The sequence below is a fragment of the Danio rerio genome, chromosome 8 (genome assembly GCF_049306965.1).
Source record: "Danio rerio strain Tuebingen ecotype United States chromosome 8, GRCz12tu, whole genome shotgun sequence".
Taxonomy (NCBI): domain Eukaryota; kingdom Metazoa; phylum Chordata; class Actinopteri; order Cypriniformes; family Danionidae; genus Danio; species Danio rerio.
In genome coordinates this window covers 63,205,954-63,231,321 of record NC_133183.1, presented here as the reverse complement: position 1 = coordinate 63,231,321, position 25,368 = coordinate 63,205,954, and the positions used below count along the sequence as shown (strand labels likewise).

Here is a 25,368-nt window from a genome sequence, read left to right as displayed (position 1 = left end):
ATCCAACACTAATATTGCTGAATCGGCGAATAATATTGACCTTAAAATGGGTATAAGAAAATTAAGAACTGCTTTTATTTTAGCCGAAATAAAACAATTAAGACTTTCTCCATAAGAACAAATATTATAGGAAATACTGTGAAAAATTCCTGAATCTGTTCAACATCATTCGGGAAATATTTGAAAAAGAAACAAAAACTAACAGGAGAATGAATAATTCTGACTTCAGCTGTATTTCATGGAGGTGTGCAATAATATGCTATAATATTCTGGTGAGAATAAGTCTTACGTGGAGGGTTACATAAGCAGCGGTCGAGACAGATCTGTGTGTTCAGGGAGACGACAACTGAACGTGTGTGCGGACGCTATTAATGCGGTTTTAATCTGCATTTTAAAGCCCTGTAAAGCAGATTAATGTAGTTTCACTTCCTCCGCCGCTATACCAAATGTTCCATTAACTTTTGTCATGTAATGCCGCTTCATCTGACCCCAAATCAGCTTAGCTACCAATATGGCGCTGTATCAGATGAGAAACGTGGGCGAGGGAAAAGGCCAGCGCAGCGGCTTTAAAAATATCCCAGAAACCTCATTTAAATTCAGCTCATCCTAAATGTCCACATGCCGCTCTCAGGAGCTTTGATCCATGATTTCGTGGTTTTATGTTATGAGATCTTTCTATGATACAAGCTGCTGTACATTTGGGAGAACACTGCTTTTGTTTTTGGAACTTTCTCTGAATAAATCCTCCTAAATCCATCATTGTATTGCATATTATTTATCCTAGTAAACACTATATGAATTATGTAGATGAAATCAAATTAAAGGGGCGTCTCTAGTGAAGTTTCAGCTCAAAATACCACATTAATAATGCTTTATAGCTCTCTGAAAATTTTAGGCTTTAATCCTAATTATGGTGTTTTGATGACTGTCGCTTTAAATTCATATGGAGCAAAATCTCTGAGGAATATTTTCAGTGCCTTGTTGAATCCACGCCACGATGGATTAAGGCAGTTCTGAAGGCAAAAAGAGGGTCCAACCGGGTTCTAGTAAGGTGTACCTAATAAAGTGGCCAGTGAGTGTATATCTAATTAAGTATAATTATTGAGCAGTACCTGGGCAGAAACTTCAACTGAGCAGTGAAGCTGGATTTGGCCTGGATTAACCCCGTTTTCGGTTGGATAGACATGTGATTCCTCATCTCTTTACACACCTTGAACGTCAGCCTGAGAGCTGTGCTGGCCCTAAAGAGAGAAAAACACCATCAGATGTTCACACTCTCGACAGTCAGGAAAACACAGGAGACACACAGAGAGAATTGCTAGATTCCTATCTGAAGGAGGACTCGTTCTCAGCTCATTTTCAAGCACAAATGCAATGTATTATCCACAGTCATTAAATGGCTTGAATAACTGATTCTGATTGGTCGATCACAACATTCCAATGTATGGTATTCTCCAATAACAACTGATTGAACTATTAGCACAGGCTCATCCAGGTACTACAAATAATGTTAAGGCTTAGTGAATATTTTCATAAACAAATGTACTTTATTCACATACAAACGCATGTGTAGCAGTACATCAGATCCGTGCAGCTCTTAAAGAGACAGTGGCCTATATTCCTGCTGCATATTGTGTTTATCTTTATTAAAATACTGAAAATACTGAGAAAATGTCCTAGTTCTGGAAAAGCACTTGGAAAAATGTAAAAAAAAATAAAATAAATTAAAATCTCACAGGAGGTAATAATATTTCCTTCAACTATAGATCTAATTGTTATCATAGCTGCCAGCAAACTTCCTTCATATGTCAGTCATTGGCCCCTTTCACACAGTGATACCGGTAAATATCCGGAAAATTTCCAGAACGACTTTACCGGTAAATTCAAAAAAGCGCTGTTCACACAGGCGAGGACGTTACGGAATTTTTCCAGAAAAGACCGTTCACACATCCATTCCAAAATAGCGGTAAATTCTGACATCATTCACCACAAATGAGCCTTAAACGGCTGCGCTTGTATTTGTAAACATTTGACTACATCACAAACTCTGTGGATGATCAGTATTGTGAACAACTTCGATGAAAACATATGGAGGATCACTTTCGCATGTCCAGATGTTCATAATATGTATATGAATATGTAATATCATAAGCATCTTATCGATAATTATTTACACGGTTGGCATTAAGAAGAACATATAAACGTGATCTGACTAACTTCTAGCATAAATGATTCTGGGAAAATATTCAAAGGCTTTTATTCTCATAAACTGCGCGGACGTGAATGCGTCTGACTGTTCTGATTGGCTAAAGCAGACGTCTCACGTCAGCACGTTCTAGACGTGCACGCGCTCTTTCCGGCAATCTTCCTTCTGCGTTCACACAGCGCAGCATTCCGGCAAATTGCCGGTAATGTTACAACTTCTTTCTCCGGAAAATAGCCAGAACGAATTTACCGGTATTTTCAAAAAGGACCTGTTCACACATACAACCTTTACGGAAAATTGCCGGTAATTTTCCGGAAAGGTCTGTATGTGTGAAAGGGGCTATTGATTCTCGATATTTTCACCTGCTTTGAACTTGGATGCCGTCCTGATACAGGCGATCGTACGTGCAGATTTTCAGGTCAATGTTGGGGTTGTTCACCCACACAGGTACGCTCTCTGCCACCCCGTGAGCTGAGATGTCAATCTGTGCATTCACATAAAATGGAGAAACGTCAATTTGATGTTTATGTAGAGCTGCATGCGAACATAAAGAAGTAAACGCTGCTCATAATGAGGTGAGAACTCAACCGGTTCACACTCAGGTTGTGAAAATGTGATCTGGAAGTCCAGTTTAGCCTCTCCGGGAATGGTTGGTGTGAAGATGATGGGTACTCTGACACTCATAAACGGGCCGACTTCACCTTCAGAAGCCTGCAGAGAGAGAACCTGCATGTCACATTTTCATTTAACACACACAAATGGGAAAGTCACAATGAATTAAATGCAGCTATTGATAGTGGTGTTTTAATGCAGTGTTAAAATCCTTTCATCGAGATCTTTTTACGCAGAGGTTCAGGATAGAAACCGAAACTTAAAGGGATAGTTCACACAGAAATATCTATATTTTAAATTCTGTTATCTGTTTCTGGGCCATCAGTACTATAGGGAGGGGCTATCCACACTTTAGGGCGGGGCTATCAGCACTTTAGGGCGGAGATATCAGTCTTTTAGGGGTGGGGTCTTTAGGGCCGGGGCTATCAGTCAATAAGTGTGGGACTATCAGTGATTTAGGGGTGGGGCTATCAGTCCATTAGTGTGGGACTATCAGTGCTTTAGGGGTGGGGCTATCAGTCCATTAGGGGCAGGGCTATCAGTTAATTAGGATGGGACTATCAGTCTGTTATAGTGGTACTATCAGTCTATTGTGGGGGTTGGGGTACTATCAGTCCTTTAAGATAGTACTATCAGTCCATTAGGGCAGAGCTATCATTCCTTTAGGCCGAGGCTATCAAGGCATGCCTCATTTCCTGCTTTCATTTATTCGTCTGTCTTTTATCCTTTTGTTAGCATCACCCATCCTTCAACAATCCAATCAGTTCCCAAAGGGTGCAATCATGCACCGCCCTACAGGACCATTTCAATCAGATGTGCATCACAATATGGTAAAAAGGTACAATCTTAACTTCCGTTCAAGAGTCAAGACACACGGTTATGGGATGACCTGGCCTAGTGTGTTCTTACCTGGCCAATGCTAATCTCAGGAGGCTCAATGGTGCTCTGCATCACTTTAGTCTCCACTGACTCGGGATCAGCCATTAGAACCTCATCAGGACCTCTGATAGGAGACTCTATTGGCAAAATTAACGTACTATTACAAAGATGTTCACAATGTATTTTTGTACACAGACATATACTAATAAACAATTAAGAAACAAGGTTCTTTTCCATTAAAATAATGTATTTTATATATATGTGTATTATATTATATTTTGTATGATAAAAAAACTGTTTATTTATATTTGTAAAATATTTATACCTATTACAAATATTTATTCATAAATATTACTATCTTTTTGTTAGGCATATGTTTGTATTTATTTGTTTCTGCGTCTTTATACACACACACACACACACACACAAACACACACACACACACACACACACACACACACACACACACACACACACACACACACACACACACACACACACACACACATATATATATACACACAAATATTTATATATATCTATATATATAAATATCTATCTATATATCTATCTATCTATCTATCTATCTATCTATCTATCTATCTATCTATCTATCTATCTATCTATCTATCTATCTATCTATCTATCTATCTATCTATCTATCTATCTATCTATATATATATATATATATATATATATATATATATATATATATATATATATATATATATATGTATGTATGTATGTATGTATACACTAAATGTACACAACTAGGCAAATGTTTTAGAACAGTAAGAATTTTAATTGAATAATAATAATAATAATAATAATAATAATAATAATAATCCCACAAATGTAGATGTATAACTACAGTGTAGCACAGGAGAAAAGCATTGTTTACCCAGGGCTCGAGTCACTGTGAGTGACATCTTGTGTGTTTTTTTCATACCTGATGTGATTTCTGCTTTTTCTTCATTCAGGCTGGGCATCTCAACATCTGTTTTGCCGGAAACCTGCACAGAGAAATATAAGAGAACAATTTATCAGCTTGAAAAAAGACTAAGTTAAATATTGTTGTCAAGCAATAGTAAACCCAAAACAATTAAGATTCTGTCAGCATTTACTCACTTGTTTCAAAAAAACCTGTTTGAGTTTCTTTATTTTGTTGAACACAAAGGAAGATATTCTGAAGCATATTTTGCTCCTACCATGCCTGTCAGTGACTGCTTTTTCTCTTTCAAAATTATTCAGAATATCTTGTTTTGTGCTCAACAAAAGAAAGAAACTCTAAAAAGCTTTTACATTTTAATGTAAGGAAATAACGAGGAACTTTTAATCTATCTATCTGTATACATTTTGATATACATATTAAATAATTAAATATATATATATATATATATATATATATATATATATATATATATATATATATATATATATATATATATATATATATATATATATATAAATAATTATATATATTATTTATTTCAATTGAATATTTTTACACTGAATCTATTTTGCATTATTTCTGAACATCATTTTTTGTTGTTATTATCATTAACCACTGTAACCTACCTTTATTTAACAACAATAGGACAAATGTTTTGACAAAATTTGAGTCCATGTATACCATCTGGGTGGGTTATATTTTATTTTATATTTTATATTTATTTGATTTTCCTAATTGTTAAAGGGAACATCCTGGCATTCACTTCGCTTTTTTTCACGTTTCCACATCATGTTCTTAGTAAAGTCAGCTAGAGGATGTATGGAGCAACTGTGTACATGTGTACTAGTTTTATATCTTTGTGGGGACTTAAACCTGAACGCACACAGACTTATGGGGACCAAAATTAAGCTCCCCATGGGTAAACATGCTCATATATAACACAGAATAAAGTATCTTGAAAATGTAAAAATGCTAATTGTTGTGTGTGTGTGCGTGTGGCTGACCGGTGTTTGCTGCAGGCTGGACACAGGGGTCAGAGTGTAGCGAGTGCCGAGGGCTCCTCTGTTGGTCATGGTAATCATTCGGGAAACCGTCTGTCCCACTACATGAGTGCCAAAATCCACAAAACACTGATCTACAACCATCTGGGGGGGAAATATGAGATAATGTGACTTTCGAAAAAACACATCAAAGGGAGAGTCACACTTGTTTCAAACCCTTATTAGTTTCTTTCTCAGGATTGATCATGAAAGAAGATATTTTGAAGAATGCTGGAAACATGTAACGATTGACTACCTTACTATTTGGCTTTCCTACTGTGGAAGTCAATGGTTACAGGTTTTCAGCATTCTTCAAAATATCTTCTTTTGCTTTCAACTGAAGAAACTAATTATAGAATTAATTTGAGAGAGAATAAATAGTGAGTACATCTTCATTTTTGGGGGAACTAGCCCTTTAACAGCGTCGTAAATGCGCTTGCTTGTTGTGAAATTATTTGAAACAGATAATATGCAGGAACTCCTACCTCACATTTTTTCCTGGAGCACTTGATGGGCACAGAAAAAGGGCCAGCTGCCGACTGAAAGTGAATTACTCCATCCAGATCCACATCCACCTACAGCAAATATTAAAGATTTGATGCTGTCTTTATTCCACACTGTTGTTTTTATTTAGTTTTTAGTTTTTAAATAATAAAAGCGGAGTGGCTCGGTGGTTAGCACTGTCGCCTTACAGCGAGAAGGTTGCTGGTTTGAGTCCCGGCTGGGTCAGCTGGCATTTCTGTGTGGAGTTTGCATGTTCTCCCTGTGTTGGTGTTTCCAAACCACAGTCCAAACGCATGCGCTATGGGGGAATTGATTAACTAAATTGGTCGTAGTGTATAAGCGTGTGTGTGAATGAGTGTGTATGGGTGTTTCCCAGTACTCTGTGACAGCTGTAAGGGCATCCGCTGTGTGAAACATATGCTGGAATAGTTGGCGGTTCATCCCCCTGTGGCGTCCCCTGATGAATAAAGGGACTAAGCTGAGGGAAAATGAATGAATGAATGGAAGTCAATGGTTTCAGCGTTCTCCTTTAATCTTCTTTAATGATGGCAGAATATTTATTTTTGGATGAACTGTCGCTTTAAGAAGCAACAACAGCGACTACAGACTGAAGCAGAGATATATCTTCCTGAGCTGATGATAGTACGGTGAAAAACCTTACCGAGGGTCTAAATATAGCCTCCAGTTCACAAGCCATCCCAGCAGACATGGGCCCCGGTGGCTCGAAACTGCAAGAAAAGAGGTCACACGTTTATTAAATTAGTCAATACATGCAAACAGCCTGACAGTGACTAATTGCACATTTATAGCAGCAACAACATATTACAGCATGGCAGATTCACCCTGCATTTACACATTTTAGTGACCCAGAAGCACGATAACTTGTGTCTTTTGTTGCACAAGTACAGTTGAAGTCAGAATTATTCCCCCTCCTGTGAATCTAGTTTTCTTTTTTCAGATATTTCCCAAATGATGTTGAACAGATTCAGGAATTCAGAATTTCCTTTAATATTTGTTCTTCTGGAGAAAGTCTTATTTGTTTTATTTTAGCTAGAATAAAAGCAGCTTTCATGTTTGTATGGAAAATACATGTTTGTACAGTATAAAATCCTGCAATTGACTGATGTGTTTGGCGCCATCTACTGGTACTTCTCTAAAAAGCCACAGTTCAGAGTGCCTTCACCACAGAATTAGTACTTATTATTTCTGAAAATCATTGATTTTTGCTTATAATTATTTTATTTCAGTTCATTTATCAGTGACTGTGTCAGGGCCAATATCCTAGTGGTTAGTGTGCTGACTTATAGGGCCATGGTGCTTACGGCGACCTGAGTTCGATTCCTGGCTCGAGGTCCTTTGCCAACCCTTCCCCTCTCTCTGCTCCCAATACTTTCCTGTCTGTAACCACCCCCCCCCCCCAACAAAATAAAAAAAATGTATTAGTGATCATACTGATTATGTAGTTAATGTCACCGACTCAGTCCCAGTCATTCCCCTCGCTGGCCAGCAGAGGTCATCATCACCGGACTTCTAAACCATTACGTCATCCACTTACACTGACAGCATGCACACCTGCAGCTCATCCAACTAATGACACACTCACACATATACGCAGCACACACACACACACACGCTCAGTCAATGCAAAGTCTTGTTCTGCCCAGGCTAACACTACTGAGCGTTTCTCATCCTTGCCTGCTTCCCTGTTGTGATCTTGCTTCGTTCTCTGATCAAGTCCTGCCTGCCGCCTGCCTTATACCTGTGCCTGAACCCCTGACTTTGATCCTCGCCGCCTGCCTTGAACTCTAGCCTGCTTACCGACTCTGATAGCCGCCTGCCTCTGACCCATGCCTGCTTACTCATCCTGTGTTTACCTGCCGCCAGCCCAACGACAATATACTACTGTGTTTGATGTGAGTTTGCGCACGCACAACATCTGTGTGCTATTTGTTATTAAACTGTGTTTAATAAAAATACTGCAAATGGATCCATCTGTGTCCGCCACTTCGTTACAGTTAAACATGCCTAGTATACATTTTTAATCAGATGAAGAAAAGTTAGAACACGACTTTCATGTTTATATGTATTAAATCCTGCAATTGACTGATGTGTTTGGCGCCATCTACTGGCACTTCTATAAAAAGCCACAGTTCAGAAGGCTTAAACCACAGAATGAATGCTTATTAATTCTGAAAATCATTTATTTTTGCTAATTATAATTTTATTTCAGATTATTTATCAGTTTTAGTTCATTTTTTATTTTAATTTCAGGTAGTGAAAATGTTTTGACAAATCCTGTCTTGGTTTTCGTTATAAAATAACCTTGATTACTACTGTATGATGCAGGAACTTTGCAAATATCGACATCTTTTAGTTCATGATCCCAGTTTACTATTGCAATTTTTAATTTTATAAAAAACATTTGAAGGTCAATATTATTAAGCAATATTAGTTTTAGATTGTCTCCAGAACAAACCACTGCAGGGGCGGACTGGCCATCTGGCAATTCTGGCAAATGCCAGAAGGGCCGGACCTTTTATTTTAAAATGTGGGCCGGTGTGCTATTTTTCAAATTTTTTTATGTATTGTTTTTACATGCAGGCAGCTTTTATCTCTTGCAAGAAGTGAATGTGATGATGATAATAGTAATGATAATAATAAATGTTAAGCATTGGCCCAATCGGCAATGGCCGGCTGGTTTCGAGAGGGGCTGACCCAATCAGAGGTTACATGGACGTAATCAAAATCTGGCAAGAATGTCAAACAAACAGTAAGTGCAGCACAAGCTAATTGTCAGAGATGGACTGTAAAAAAGGAAAGGTGTTGCCGAAAAGCTCAGAGAAAGCAAAAGATTGCTCTAAAATCAGACGCTGACAAATGCATAAAATTAACTGAAATAGTCTCGAAAGGGGGCAGCGCAGTGGGTTGCACTGTTGCCTCACAGCAAGAAGGTCAATGGTTCGAGCCTTGGCTGAGTCAGTTGGTGTTTTTGTGTGGAGTTTGCACATGTTCGTGTGGGTTTCCCTCACAAGTTCAAACACGAGGTGAATTGGGTTACACATATGGGTAACACATATGCTAAAAAAGTTAGTGGTTCATTCTGCTGTGGCGATCTCAGATTAATAAAGGAACTAAGTTGAAAAGAAAATGAATGAATGAAATGATTGATGTATAAATTTGTTATAAATGGGTTGTTTTTGTTCCAGTCACATACATTAAAAGTTTAAATATATATTACATAAGGTACTGCTTATATTATTTCACCATCTGTGCACTAATAAAAGTAGGGCTGTGTCGGTGTGGTAATATGGGCTGGTGTGGCTACAGTGCCAGGGCTGATTTTAAGTCCCAGTCCGCCCCTGAACCACTGTTATACAATGACTTGCCTAATTACCCTAACTTTACCCTAATTACCCTAGTGAAGCCTTTACATGTCACTTTAAGCTGAATACTAGTGTCTTGAAGAATATCTAGTCTAATATTATGTGCTGTCATCATGACAAAGAGAAAATAAATCAGTTATTAAAACTATTTTTTATAAATGTCTTGAACTAAAAAAGAAATGGGGGATAATATATAGGGGGGGCTAATCATTTTGACTTCAACTGAATATATTTTTTTACAGATAAATGTTACACAGGTTTGGAATGACCCAACTAAACACTAACATATAAGATGCTCCAGTATGCACCCACCTGACGGACACATGATCTCGGAGATTGTCTGAAACTCCTATGAGTTTACAGTAATTAGTCCCATACGTGACATTTGTGAGTGTGACTTTCTTCTTGTAGATCCTCCCAACCTCCCAATCCTGTAAATACAGTTTAGAAACAACACACCTCTCATTTAAACACATGTTAAATAATACACCAGATTTATAACATGCCCTAGTTGAAAATTATAAGCCCTATTTCCTTTTCAAGGGCGCCATGAAGGCTTAGTGGTTAGTACTGTGGCCAGTTGGCATTTCTGTGTGGAGTTCTCCCCGTGTAAGCCAAAGGAAAACAAATGAATGAATAAATTCCCTTTTCTTCAAAGTCTTGTTTTTAAGCACAATGGTAACTCATTTCTAATAATAAGATGGCCTAAAGAAATAAGAGATGAATATTATTATTATAATTTAACATCCTGCATTCAGTACCTTGAACAGAATAACCTCCGGTTTGCTGATGAATGGTGGTCCTTTTGATTCTCTGCTCTTTACGGTCTTTTTTTCAGCTTTGGAAGCTGAACTTTTGTTCAGCTTGGTCTTCATGGTGGTGTGAGATGTTTCAAGCTCAATATTTTCATCTGACGAGGCCTAAGAGAACAGATATGACCAAAAATAGTGTTTTTACAATATGCAGCAGATCACATTAGCAATCTGGAGCACAGACAGTATAGAGACATGGCAATAATGCAGAACTCAACACTGATTGGCTGTTTCATCTCATTTTAACAGATAGTCTTGACTGAAGTAAAACATGTGTCTGATGTAAAACATATGCTGGAATAGTTGGAGGTTCATTCCACTGTGGCGATCCCTGATAAATAAGTAACTAAGTGGATAAAAAAGGAATGAATAAAGTTAGAGCAATCAAATCTTTTTTTGCACTGAAGAGACATCTCTCATGCATAGTACACTGCAAAAGATAAGAGAAGTACGCCACAATCAAACACATCTATCATAAAAAGCACAGGGATGTAAAGAAAACATAACAAACCAAAGATTGAGATGCTTCTATACTTCATTTTGAATTTGTTACCATATAATCGGTGTGTTTGTGCTCCCAAAGGCCGGTGAACTCAGGCTGGGCCAGGCTCATGTCTCCGTCATCTTCATCCTTCATTTCCACGCACTCTGGTGAGAAACTGACTTCGCTGATGCTGTCACTGCGGGAGCTCACAAAAGACGCTCTGGGACTCAACACTTCATGCCTTTGCTGAATTAAACACAACAAAACAGTCAGGTCAGCTGCATAATTAGTAAAACATATGCGAATATGCACTTCCATTTACACTGAATGTGTTTTACAAGATTGGCTCATTGTGGATACGTACCCCTGTATATATTTCTGGAGATCGCAAATTATATAGCCAGAGGTATCTATGGCTAGGGCCAGACGGAATCTGCTGACGTTTTTTGCTATTTCTGCTGAGAATTTTGGTAAAAGTCTGCGGATTTCTGCGGAATTATGTTGGGAGTATCAAAAATAAAACCTCAATATATGAAATAAAAAATAATATATTTTTAACTTTTACTTCATGTTTAAAATGCTAATCCAATTAGATTCACTTTATTTGGTAAATAAAGCAAGTTTGTCATATAATATATCTAGTAAAAGACAGAAAATAATACTGTACAAACTGCGCTGTATATAAATCAGATGAACATTTTCATATTAGTCAATAATATTACTAAATTTAATTAAAACACTGAATAAATATAGATTTGCACACATTTACTCAAGTAAAAAAACAGAATTAATGATGGGCTAAAAATCTGCAGAAAATCTGAGGAATTCTGCGCGCGCAGATTCCGGGTAGAGCTACCTATGGCTGCATTTCGTCTTTAAAACGAATGCTATGAATGCAGTATGATGTCATCGATGACTTCTGTTCCTATTCTCGCTTACCTCTGAATTGACAGCTTTTCTGCTGTTACTAGTTTGCCCATTAGCTCACCGCATATTTTGGGCTTGGACTTGGGCAGCAGAGCGGAGTTGACCAAGACGACGGGGTTCTAGTCCGGTGAAAAACAGTTCCAGAACGGTAAAAAAAAAGGCAATAAAATAAAAACCAGGCAGCCGCAAGGGGTTTTCTTATTCTGGATTGCTTTTGAAAACTATGTTAGTTGGGTTTAGGGAATCGGGTGTTTGTGTCAATCGGTGCTTTTGAAAACATTATTGGTTGGGTTTAGGGAAAGAGGAGAGTGGGTCAGTCGATCGGTCAGTCAGTCAGTCGACAGCAGCCTCTGGTGGATTTACGCGAGACAGCAGGTGTGAATGGCACTCGCAAGAGAAATTTGAAATCTTAAAAAGCATACACAACGGCCTCTGGTGGATTCACGAAAAACAAAACCTGCAAAAAAAAAAAAACGTAGCTCCTGAGACATATTTCATGCTCTCCAGAAATATATACAGGGATACGTATCCACAATGAACCTTTCCAATACACTACGTTTCTTTTTTCACAAGCACCAGCTTTTTTAGATGCACTATGAAGTTAAACAAACAACAAATTCTACACGAACACCGCTAAAGTCTTTGGTGCTGCTCATCACTGTCAGTTCCAAAGTAGTGGACCACATTTTTAACAAACTTGTCTCCTAAGCTCTGGCCTTCCTGATCATGCTCAGACACACTCAGTTTAATAAGCAGTTCATATGGGTTTTCTACAAATATTTGCAGTTTGTAACAGCTGTACTTCAGTGTAAACTATATTGCTATTCAAAAAAAGTGCATGATAAATAAAGATATTGTTTCTTGACAGAAAGAGTCAGCTCTGAGTCGCCTTAATGAGTCGATCTACATCAGCACAATCAAAGTAACTAATCTGCATAATACTCACCTACAGTTGAAGTCAGAATTATTACCCCCCTTCAAATGTTTTGTTCTTTTTAAAATATTTTCCAAAGGATGTTGAACAGATTCAGGAAATTTTCACAGTATGTCTGAAAATATTCTTTCTTCTGGAAAAAGTTGTATTTGTTTTATTTCGGCTAGAATAAAAGCAGTTTTAAATTTTTTAAACACCATTTTAGGGACAATATTATTATCCCCTTTAAGCTATATTTTTTCTCGATAGTCTACAGAACAACCAATCGTTATACAATAACTTGCCTAATTACCCTAACCTGCCTAGTTACCTTAATTAACCTAGGTAAGAATTAAATGTCACTTTAAGCTGTATAGAAGTGTCTTGAAAAATATCTAGTAAAATATTATTTACTGTCATCATGGTCAAAGAGAAAATAAATATATTATTAGAAATAAGTTTTTTAAATTATTATGTTTAGAAATGTGTTGAAAAAATCTCTCTGTTAAACAGAAATTGAGGAAAAAAATAAACAAGTGGTCTAATAATTCAGGGGGGCTAATAATTCTGACCTCAACTGTACCTGTGACATTTGAAACACTCTGAAATGAGTTACTGACAGGGATGGATCAATTAAAATAGACTCGACCACCTGACCAATTAGAGCAAAGCTGGTTTATAAAAGGGGAGGGGTTTACACACCTTAGGCTCTGAATTGATTCAAGCAAACTACATTGAAATCCTTGTCTAATGACTCCAATAATAAATGCATATTCTGATAAAATTACCATGTTTTCTGACCTTGGATGCATTTAAAGCTATCGTAGGACACTCTGACATAATATTAGGACACTTTAAAGTACTACATGGCCTGTTATATCTACATATCTATGGTCAGTGTGATTGGCACCTCTCTTTTTGTATGCTCAGATGAAGATAGTATGTCCTGCAGGAGTTTCCCCGGCTGTTTTTTCCCATGGATGGGTGCAGGAGCTTTTTTATGCTTCTCCTCATTCCTTTCTAAGAGCAATTTAGCCACAATCTCCATTTGCCTCGCTCTCCGTTTCTCTTCAAACTCCCTTCAATGAAACACATACAATATCAGAAACATGTACATCACAGCTTTCTGCATTCAGCTGTAGTGTATATGTGAAAGCCTCACTCGTTCCTCTTGCTGTGGCGCTCCTGCAGTTTCAGTCGGTGGAGGTGTTCAGTGCTGTTCATTCCCCGGGCCTCCAGCCACTCCTTCATCTGCTGCTCTTGCTCCCTCTGTATCTGTTCAGATGCTTTCTGTCGTTGCTTTCTAGCGTTAATACTCTCCTAAAGTGAATGAAGAGAGGATCTATTATAGATGTAAACCCACATACACTTTCATCCAGCAATAAAGCTCTGTTCACTCTTCTGTTCTCTCTTACTGTGGATGTAAGTGACTCTGGTTTGTTTACACTGAAAAATAAGGTAGCGTACACTACGATTAAGCATAGGTCACCTTGATCAGGCTTGTGTTTCCATTGTATCCAACAGTATGCTATTTTAACAATCTAGGTCAGGGATGTCCAAACTCGGTCCTGGAGGGCTGGTGTTGGAGTTTAGCTCCAACTTGCTTAAATACACCTGCCTGGAAGCTTCTTGTATACAAAGAAAGAGCTTGATTAGCTGGTTTAGGTGTGTTTAATTGGGGTTGGAACTAAAATATGTAGGACATCAGCCCTCCATGACCGAGTTTGGACACCTCTAATCTAGGTGCATAGTCTAAAGCACACTTAGGGCACGTCTGAATCCACTTTTGCTGTTTTAATGATGGGAAAAACAGTCTGTGCACTTGGCGCATGGTTCAAAACTATTGTTCTTATTTTTTTTAATGACATAGATGTGTTTGGGCATGACGTGCAATAAACAGAGTCGCATCTCCTATTCCCTTTAAGAGTTAGATGCGTCGTGTCATGGCGCATTTGCTATTTACATGACAAATTTATCAAGCGCAAAGATTAGTTTCAAAACTATTCCTGAATTCAGTTCTAATTTACAGCAAACAAATAAATTAATAACCACAACAAAGTGTGAACTGAGTTACATCCAAACACACATCCTATTGCTTCTATATAGTAATGCATACAACTCTAAAACCCGACAGGTGGACAAATCTGAACAAAAAATGATAAAAACAAATATAATTATGCATATAATAAATAATATTAACAATACTAAACAAAGGTTAATTGTCATGCATAAACTAGCTACAATAGATTCCACCTAAGCCCCCTTTTTTTACACTTTTTTACACTTTAATCCTTTATTTCTTTATATTTAAAAATATTTGTGTACTGCTGCACATCCCTGTGTGTGTATTAAGCAATCTGTATGCGTGTTTTGGACCCATATAGGCGCATGCTACTAAAGCCCTCTTTAAATAACAAATAAATACTCGGCGTTATTGAATTTAGACTAGTTTTTAGTTGGTCAATGGTGCGGTCTATTTCAGTTGCCTAAAAATAGCAACATGTCAACAATACATCTTAACACACCTCCTTTTCAGACCAGCATGCACATGGATGCAAAAATAGGCCCAAATGCATTTGCTCACGATGCAAAATGATAAAATGATATCTGTGCAGGGCTGAAAATTGCAAAAAAAAAACACTTTAGTCTTGTCTGATGCCGCATTGCGCCACACGTATGATACTGTAGGTCCCAGAATGTTACAATCAATATCATTGTCCAAAACAATGGTATTGTTTTAAAATCCTAACAAGTTTTCTAAGTTTCTACTTAGAGATAAAGAGGAGCCGTGCTGATTGTTCAGATGAGCCTCACTGAGTCTCATAAGGCATTATACAGAGATTTTGATTCACTAATAAAATTCTGAAATCTTCAGCTGTTATAATTACTCGCAACTCTTTTCGCGACTCTTACAGTCAGATGATGGTACCTGAGTGGCAGCGTAACTGGCTTTGAGTGCCATCACTGCCGTTTTCCTCTTCTTCAGTAGTTCCTGCTTCCTCTCTTCTGCTTCAGCGTCTTTCTGTTTTATCCTACAACACAAAAACACAGAAATCTTCTATATGATCTTATTTTAAATAGACTTTATCAGACTGGCAGATTATAATCAAAGCAGAGAAGGTTGAACGTTTTATGGATTTTTTCATGTAAATTGTTTCCAGTGAGGTTTGGGTTTAGGGCTAGTGCTGTAGTAGAGGAGTAGAATATACAGTCTGTACAGTATAAAATCATTACGTCTATGGGAAATCAACATAAAGATAGCTGAACAAGTGTGTGTGTGTGTGTGTGTCACACCTCTGTAGAGTCTGTTTGAGGTAGACAGCTGCTTTGAGATGACTAGCAAGAGCCTGTTCCTGTTGCTTCTTTTGAAGATCCATCTGCTCTTGTAAAAGCTTCTCACGTTCACTGTCACGTAGCAGATCACACAAATAACAATCTCATCTGAAAGATCTGAACATCTGGAGATTTTTTTAAAACAACAACACACTACTTTCCCAAAATCTTTCCAAAAATTCATATTTTTCTGTTCAAGAGGAGAAAAAAAATCAGCATTAAATGTAATTGTTGCATCATTTAGACTGATAAATAGCAAGGTTACTGGTCTTTAGTTCAAGAAAATAAATAAATAATAATAATATTAATAATAATGATAAAAGCATATTAAACTATTACATTTCGTCTTGGTGTGCTTTGTGTCTGCGTCCTCTAATAACCCTCTTCTCGCGCTGGAATCTGAGCTTTTGTGTCTTCTGGTCCTGAGACTGAATGGTTTTCTCCTCTAGCTCTAGTTCCTGACGGAGATCCAAGAAGCGACCCAGTTCTACCTCCACCTGACACAGCTCCAGCCTGGAGACACGGTAAAAAAAATAACACACTGCAAACAATGCTTTTCTTACTTACAGCTTTCGTCTTGTTTCTAGTCCAAATATTTAAAAATCATTCAATCAAGAAGCATTTTCTAGACACGTATTAAATATTGTGCTGCCTTCAAAAATAATAAGTCGAAATTAAGTGAGTGTTTAAAGTAAAATATTCTTATTTAAAACCAAAAGCAAGATTGATGTACTTGTTTAAAGGAAAACCCACTTAGTTTTGACTTATTATTTCCCAAAAAATATTTTACAATTGTCAAGAAAAAACTTCTTGATTTAAGAATTAAATTGAACGTTGATTTAACTACCAATTCTCACTATAGTAATTCATTATTCATTCATTCATTTTCTTGTCGGCTTAGTCCCTTTATTAATCCAGGGTCGCCACAGCGGAATGAATCGCCAACTTATCCAGCAAGTTTTTATGCAGTGGATGCTCTTCCAGCCGCAACCCATCACTGGGAAAAGTAGTTCATTACCTGCCTATTATTAAGACATTGACTGTTTATTAGTACTTAACAAGTATTATGTAAGATTTAATTATCTTATCTGTATTACTAACTATCAGCAGCAAATTAGGAGTTTTTTGTTTAGGCAAAAGTCATAGTTAATGGTTTGTTAACAGTGAGAATTGCACCTTAAAATGAAGTGTGAGCAAATATGCTGTCTTCCTAATTATTTTCAGTAATATACATTATTTTTTAATATTTTTATATTTACATTTACATTTAGTCATTTAGCAGACGCTTTTATCCAAAGCGACTTACAAATGAGGACAAGGAAGCAATTTACACAACTATAAGAGCAACAATGAATAAGTGCTGTAGGCGAGTTTCAGATGTGTAAAGTCTAAGGAAAGCATTAGTATTGTAAGAATTTTTATTTTATTTTATTTATTTATTATTTTTTTTGAGTACAGTTAGTGGTATAGCCAGAGAGGCAATTGCAGATTAGGAAGGGAAGTGGAGACTAAATAGTTGAGTTTTTAGTGGTTTCTTGAAGACAGCGAGTGACTCTGCTGTTCTGATGCAGTTAGGGAGTTCATTACACCAACTGGGCAGATTGAGTGCGAGAGTTCGGGAAAGTGATTTCTTCCCTTTTTGGCGACGTTTATTCACAGAACGCAAGTTTCTGGAGGGCACATACATCTGCAGAAGTGAGAGCAGATAAGAAGGAGCAAAGCAGAAGTCACTTTGTAGGCAAACATCAGAGCTTTGAATTTGATGCGAGCAACAACTGGCAGCCAGTGCAAACGGATGAGCAGCTGAGTGACATGTGCTCTTTTAGGTTCATTAAAGACCACTCGTGCTGCTGCGTTCTGAAGCAGCTGAAGAGGTTTGATAGAGTTAGCTGGAAGCCCGGCTAGTAGAGAGTTGCAATAGTCTAGTCTATATACAAAGCAAACACTGATACACATTTATGATTCTGTTAGGCTAAATTAAGTAAATTTTAATTCAATTTAAAAATGTACATTCAATTTAATCTCAAGAATATTTTTCTTGATTTATGTTATCCGTGCATTTGATGTGGCACAAAACATTTAGTGTGAAATTAATATTGCCAGCTATAATGTTCTCAAATTTATAGTATCAAATTTTGCCCTTCCAATTTTTTGAGTAGTGTTGCCACCCCTGACCTAAATAACATCTACATTATTTTAATGTACTTGAGTGTGGCCATTTTTTGGCTTCGCTACATCTGCCCCATTTCAGAAAAAGAGAAATCTCAGTACTAAGATGCAACATATCACAGGGAGTACAAACGTTATTTAAAGGGGAAGTTAAATAGAGTTTTAAATTAAATAGACTCTTAAATAGAGTAGCTCCTCCCCTTTTAAAAAACAGCCAATAGCATTTAGTTATTCTCATAACTCAGCCAGTGAGAGTGGTTGAGCTCAAGCGCATCAAATAAACAGCCAATGAGAAGAACGGGGTGGGGCATGTCAGACACTAGAGAGCATTGGATTGGTCAGAAGATTTGATGAGAAACTAAACTATGAGGAGACCTCAAAAAATACTTGATTCATTTAGGCGGAAGAGACAACGGAAGAGACAAACGACTAGCTTTAGATGTTTATATCAGGTTTATATCTTCTCAATGTGAATGTTGTCACTGTTTTGGCGCAATAACATACTCATGCTAACATCTAAAAAAAATTTATTTTAATTTTCGTGGGAACTTTGAGTATTAAGTATGAATACAAAACTCACTCATGCTCCTTCAAGACCATCTCTAAGTGATCCCCCAGGTCTTCTTCGGCCTGCAGTTCTGCACACACACGCTTGAGCTGAGCGCGTAAGCGAAACAGCGGCACACTGCACACAATAAAGCAGAGTCAGTGGTTTTCAGAGTATTCAGGGCTCCTGAGAATCAGCGTTTTACCTGTTTCCAGCCTGTTTCTCGTTTTCCATCTGCTCCTCAATCTTGTCTCTCTGTTCTTCCAGCTCAGACACGTGAAGGTGAAACGCTTTCAGCTCCTCCCTTCAAGAAAACACAGAATAAAAAGAGAGTACATGTGCTTTCAGCAAATATTTTCTCCTGTTTCTAATTTTGATTAGTTCTATGTATGTTGTGTTTTAAACAATTATACAAAAAAGTAATACACAAATAAAATATGTTTTTTTTTCGCTAACAAGGGTTTCTACATAGAGCTTCTTTATTTAAAAAACATTATAGTAATTAATAGTAAATAATGTAGTGTTTTGAACCATACTATAGTAATGTACTTAAATTAATCTCTTGTCTGGTGAGTCTACAGTTGCTAAGTTAACACAACAATATAGTAATATAAACCCAATATAACCCATTACTGTCGTTTTCTACCACTATAAGGTATATTATACTATAATACACAGTTTACTGTAGTAAAAGTTAAAGTATACTACAATATTTATTACAGTTTATCAGTCTGCTATAGTTAATACTACAGTATGTTGTTTACAACGTGTTAATACTATAATCACACTTGTACATAGTGTAATTCAAACAAACTATAGTATTTAAATATCATATTTTTGTTATGTGGAAGAAAGCGGACTTTCTTGTGTGTGTTTACATCTTGACAGATCTGAACTCCTCAGTCCTCCTACCTAACAGCTTTTCTATGGCATGTGCTCACACCACGACACGCATCTGAGAACAGTATGAAAGCAGAGATTCACAGAGTCTAAAAAACCTTCCCACGCTGAGAAGCTGAGACACATTCATCATCTCCTTTAAAGGTCCCATGAAATTGCAATACAAAATTCCAACCCAGGCTCATTGTGGAAACTTAGTCCCACGGACGTTTCTGGAGACCGTGGAATACGTCCCGGCGGGTAGGTACGGCTGCAGTTTTTGTTTTCGCGAATCCGCGAGAGGCCGCTGTTGCTCGCTTTTTCGCACCTCAGACGCCTCTCGCGATCGCGGGTCTCGCGTGAACCCGCCGGAGGCCACTGTCCGACTGACCGGATGATTGACTGCGGGCCGGCCAATCGGCCGACTCGCCCTCCTCCTTCCCTAAACCCAACCAATTATACCGATCGACCCGCCCGCCCGCTCACTTCCCTTAAACCGAGCAACAGTTTACAAAAGCCGTCCAAAAAAATAAAAGCCCTGATTTTTTTATTCTACCGCGTTTTCGGATTTCGCCGCGTTCTCACCCTGTTACGAAACTCGTTCACTTAATTTTTGGGATTCTGTTTTTGTCTTACCTGATTGCTGGAACTGCTCTTCCCCAGACTCGAAACCGGTCGCCGTGTTCAACTCCTCTCTGCATCTTGAGCCTGCTGTCGTACGCTGAGCTGAGTGGACAAACGGGTTGCAGCGGGGAAGCCCTCCACAAGGAGGTAAGGCAAGCGCGAAAGGGAACAGCGTCACACCGCCCCGCAGCGTTTGCTTGAAAAAAAAAAACGCGGCCGTACGTACCCCCCGGGACATATTCTGCTGTCTCCAGAAACGTCCGCGGGACTACGTTTTCAGAATGAGTTTGGGTTGTACTTATCCCTGTATATGTTTCTGGAGAGCGCCAAATATATCCCAGGAGGATACGTTTTTTGCAGTTTTTGTTTTCGTGAATCCACCAGAAGTCGCTGTGTACGCTTTTTCAGATCTCAAATTTCTCTCGAGAGTGTCATTCATGCCTGCTGTTCTCGCGCAAATCCACCAGAGGCCACTGTCAACTGGCTGACTGACTGAATGAACGAATGATCCCCCCAGCCCCTCCCTCCACTAAACCCAACTGATAGTGTTTTCAAAAGCACTGATTGACTAGCTCACAGTCTTCCTTAAACCCAACTGATAGTGTTTTCAAAAGCACTCCAGAAAAAGAAAAGTCCTCACGGCCGCCTGATTTTTACCACGTTCTCACCCTGTTATTAACTTGTTTATTTTATTTTTTGGCTATTGTTTTTGTTTTGCCTGCTTTCTGGAACTGTTTTTCGCCAGACTCAAATTTCTTCATTACAGTCATCTCCGCTATGCATTTCAAATCCTCAGACGTATGCAGTGAGCCACAGGGCAAACTGGTAACAGCAGAAAAGCTGCCCACGTGGAGGTAAATGGTCAGCTGGTAGCGCGAAAAGGAGCAACGTCATACCACCCTGCAGCATTCGTTTTAAAATGCAGCAGTTCCTCTGACTACATAATTTACGCTCTCCAGAAATGTATATAGGGGTACATTTTCAAAATGAGCCTATGTTTAAAGATTTAGATGTTAGTTTCAGTCTGTGAGTTTTAAAGATATCTATAATCTAGTGTGCTCTAAAACAGTGACAATATTTACGTTTAGTAGATATAAACCTGATATAAACATCTAAAGTTTGCAGTTTGTCACTTTCGTCAACAATTTTTTCATACTTCAGTGTCTCATTAAATCTTCTGTCCAATCAAATGCTCTGTAGTGTCTGACATGCCCCACACCCTTCTTCTCATTGGCTTGCTGCGCTTGAGCTCAACCCCTTTCACTAGCAGAGCTGTGAGAAAAAAATATACACTATTGGCTGTTTATTAAAGGGGAGGAGCTACTTTATGCCCCACCCTCTCTTCATGTTTCAGTTAAGATGAGTAATATCCAGTAAATTTCACGCATTTTAAAGCTCTTCACAGGACCTTTAACGTGGACGTGTTATAACAGGAGGTAAAAACTTATAATGATTATGTGGATGCACACTTGGCCTGCAGCACGTTGAGCTTCTTCTGCTGGTAAAACATGTCTAGCTGAGCCAGAGTCTTCTGGAGCTTCATTGTGTGTATCTTGTCAGTGTGTCGCATTTCTCCGTCTGCATCAGTTTTATTTTCCCCATCACTGACTTCCCTTAAAGCAGATAAGATACATTAAGATATATACACACAGGGTTTTTTTTTATTTCATTGCTATTATTATTATGAATTTTGAATTTGATTGGTTGATCTTGCACTGAAATGCTAATTGCAAGCATGTGGAAAAGATTGAACACTCCATTTAACGAAAGGGTTTTCTGTATCAGTAGCAGTATTGGGTGTAATTAGTTTCAAAGTAACTAGATAACAGGGCTGCATGATACTGGGAAAATCTGATATTGCTATGTTTTTAATTTTCTGTGATAAAAATGTTAAATATAAATGAGATTTTTCCAAGATTCAGTTTGAATAGCTCTAATTCTATTAGTCTAATGGTTTCAGGTACAGAAATTGAACAATCTCAAATGCAAAAAAAGCCTCTCTTGCTTTGCTTTGTCTTGTTTCTAGTGCAAATATAAAAAAAAAATCTTAGATCAAATAAAAATATTGCTTTGTTTTCAACTTCAGACAATAAAGTCAAAATTAATAGTTTTCCCTTAAAACAAGTAATTTTATCTGCCAGTGGTATAATAAATATTATCTTGTTTTGACTTTAAAATGTAGATATTTGGACTAGAAAAAAACACAAATATCTGCATGTATGTAATTCTATATAAATGCAGTGGCTCTTGGTTAACTATAATACAGAATTAATATTGAATATCTTCCGCTCTGACTATTGTGGATAGACACATATCAATGCTGAAATGATATATTGTGCAGCCCTACTAGATAACATAATTAAATCAAAGGATTACTGTTCATTTTACGGTCATTTATTTAAAGTTACTTAAAATGTTTACCTTAAATACTGTAAATAAATGTAACAGTTCTATAAAAATCAGAGTAATTGTATTTTTTGTTATACAAATATACTTAGCCAAATATTTTTTTTTACTAAAGGTTATATATTCACATATTTTGCATATTAATTAAATAATATTAGATTTGTTCAATGATTGCACGTCTTAAAAACAATGAAATAAGACATGTCAATATATGCTGTATGAAATGCTGTCATAAAGTGTGTTGCAGTGTTTTAAGTGTTAATCTTTATAAAACGGAGTTCCTGTTTCACTCAAATTTAAAGAATTAAAAGAGTGTCTATTGTCAATGCATTGATAGGAATATAAAATTTAAGAAGTATTGAGAAAAATAATTAAATTACTTATTAAGTGTTTAAGTTACTTTTCAGACAAAGTATTTAGAAAAGTAATTTAAATGCAATTTTAATAACGTAATAAGTAATTCGTAATGTCTTACTTTTTTGTAATTAAGTAACTTTTTTTCGAGTAAGAAAAAAAAAAACTCACATGAACAACACATGAAATCAGATCATTTTAATGTCATGATATGGAAAAATTGGAATTTCCTAGAATGTCCTAACAGAACTTTTTCCACATGACTGTATGTATTTATGTCAACACATCTATGAAGTCGATATTCAGTTAAATAATGAACATTTATTTTATTTCTCACCACTCAGAGCTGTCGAAACCATCAGAGAAACCATCCTCAAATCTGAAGATCTCTTCCAAAGTGCCTTCCACTGAAGTAAACATCACATGAGACACATATTACTATAATCCATTTCGCTTTTGATAATTTTGTGATAATAAACTTTTATAAAGTCTGTACTAGTCTTTACCGTCTGTGTGCTCCTGTGGGCCACTAACGTTACTATTATAAGATGTTGACAGATCTGCACTAATATTCGACACATCCATACCTCCACACCAGCTGGAAACAACAGATTAATTCATGTTAAAAAATAACGCTATTAATATTAAAATATACTATCTTGTGCTACATTAGGAGGTCTAAGTTAGTAAACGTTATTCGTCATTTTTGATAATACAACTTTCCCTTTAGATGCCCAGAAGTCGTTCTGGATTATTAGCCTGGCTTGTTATAGGTTTAATTACAAATTAGTTAATTAAAAGTAGCCAACAAGACGCGTTATCAGTTTTACTTATGACAGAAATTGCTTACATTACCTTTATTTTCCTAGTTAACTTTCTGTGTCAAAGCGAGAGCGCACAAACATCTCCGTTGTCAGTTGTCGTTGTTTCGATGGAAACAGAGTCGCACTGCACCTTGGGAAATGTAGTATCTCTGGTAAACACACCGCGGTCTGTTTTGTTTTGTCGGTTTTGTCCTATTCACAAGTTAATACTGTTTTATATACGTTTTTGAGTCCAGGAAAACATATACAATGCTCAAATTAAAGAATTAACCTTTTTAAACAGCATAAATAATAAAAATGCATTCAAATCATAGCAAACACACGTACCAAAATACCAATTTAAACATTAATACTAGTTCATTTGAATGATTTCTAGCATTCTTGGGGGCGTATTTCATTAGGTAACCTATTGACATGCCTCCATTCGATTACCAGCAAACATTAGTGACCCACAAGACCAGTAGCTTCCATTGCTATTCCACCATATTTAAACTATTAAAACTATTACAATTTATATACTGTCTCTATTGTTTTGTCCAGCAGAAATGCTCCAAATAGGTTGCTCTTCTTGTTTTTCTCCTTCTTCATTTGTTTGTTTATTTACAATTGCCTTCAACCCATCTGTGCTTAGCTTTGGCTCACACAATGCTTGTCCTACATGCCACAGTAAATTTCAGTACAAGACTGGACCAAGTCTGGCTTCCAGACAAGGGCCAAACATGGACCATATCTGGGCCAAGTTTGAGCCAGGTTAACAATCCAGAACTGGGCCAGAACTGGGCCAATTAAATTGATAAACCCATGAAGTATTGGGCTTTAGGTTCGTTATGGGCATGCTTTTTTTCCTAAAGCAACCTGATTGGTAAAATCTTTTTCATTACTCAAAAATAATTTTAATGTGGGTCAAGACAGGCCAAACTTATGTGGCCCACATACATTTTTAACATCTGGGCCAAATACTACATTTGACATCTGACCCAAGTCTTGTGTGTTGCCTTAAAGACGGTGCCACCTCTGCCAAACCCGGGTCATGTTAGGCCCACATGCTGTATGCAATTGACGAATAAATCCCTGCTGTGCCCGCTTTATGCCAAATCTGGGCCAGAATTCTTTGCAACATATAGCTGCAACTGTAGCTGCATTTATCTGAGAATAACTGCACACCTTATATTCATCAGCCAATCAGAATCAAGCATTCAACACACCCAGGTATAACTTCAAGGGTGGGATAAGCTAAATTGGCCGTATAGTGTATGTGTGGGTGAGAATGCAAGAGTGTGTGGGTGTTTCCCAGTAATAGGTTGCACCTGGAAGGGCATCCGCTATGTAAAACATATGCTGGCGGTTCATTGTGGCAATCCCTGAATAATAAAGGGACTAAGCCGAAAAGAAAATGAATATGTACATTTTTTTTTTAAGTATACAATAATATTTACATTAAAAGACAGGATTTTAACTGTTTGAGTATGTTAATTTTTTGGTTGCATTTTGACTTGAAATACCTTTATTATGGAGCCAGA

General features: G+C 37.3%; 1 protein-coding gene across 4 annotated transcripts in view; it reads right to left on the bottom strand.

The window, feature by feature from the left end:
- cfap74 (cilia and flagella associated protein 74) overlaps window positions 1-23,957 on the bottom strand; it is a 56,680-nt gene extending 32,723 nt beyond the window's left edge. For all 4 annotated transcript variants that reach the window (XR_012384809.1, XR_012384810.1, XM_002663243.7 and 1 more), the window contains exons 1-22: window positions 23,880-23,957; window positions 23,531-23,622; window positions 23,362-23,431; window positions 21,734-21,877; window positions 18,967-19,065; window positions 18,795-18,899; window positions 16,385-16,558; window positions 16,007-16,117; window positions 15,642-15,744; window positions 13,875-14,032; window positions 13,623-13,791; window positions 10,942-11,118; window positions 10,338-10,496; window positions 9,889-10,007; window positions 6,855-6,921; window positions 6,175-6,264; window positions 5,654-5,794; window positions 4,647-4,710; window positions 3,728-3,834; window positions 2,795-2,917; window positions 2,569-2,690; window positions 1,113-1,241 (exon numbers count right to left, since the gene is read on the bottom strand). Coding sequence is in view for 2 of the 4 variants with exons in the window: in XM_002663243.7 (XP_002663289.3) it covers window positions 1,113-1,241; window positions 2,569-2,690; window positions 2,795-2,917; window positions 3,728-3,834; window positions 4,647-4,710; window positions 5,654-5,794; window positions 6,175-6,264; window positions 6,855-6,921; window positions 9,889-10,007; window positions 10,338-10,496; window positions 10,942-11,118; window positions 13,623-13,791; window positions 13,875-14,032; window positions 15,642-15,744; window positions 16,007-16,117; window positions 16,385-16,558; window positions 18,795-18,899; window positions 18,967-19,065; window positions 21,734-21,877; window positions 23,362-23,431; window positions 23,531-23,609 (2,510 nt within the window). In the remaining 2 variants the exon portion in view is untranslated. The remainder of the gene's footprint in view (window positions 1-1,112; window positions 1,242-2,568; window positions 2,691-2,794; window positions 2,918-3,727; window positions 3,835-4,646; window positions 4,711-5,653; window positions 5,795-6,174; window positions 6,265-6,854; window positions 6,922-9,888; window positions 10,008-10,337; window positions 10,497-10,941; window positions 11,119-13,622; window positions 13,792-13,874; window positions 14,033-15,641; window positions 15,745-16,006; window positions 16,118-16,384; window positions 16,559-18,794; window positions 18,900-18,966; window positions 19,066-21,733; window positions 21,878-23,361; window positions 23,432-23,530; window positions 23,623-23,879) is intronic.
- Between the last annotated feature and the right edge of the window lie 1,411 nt (window positions 23,958-25,368).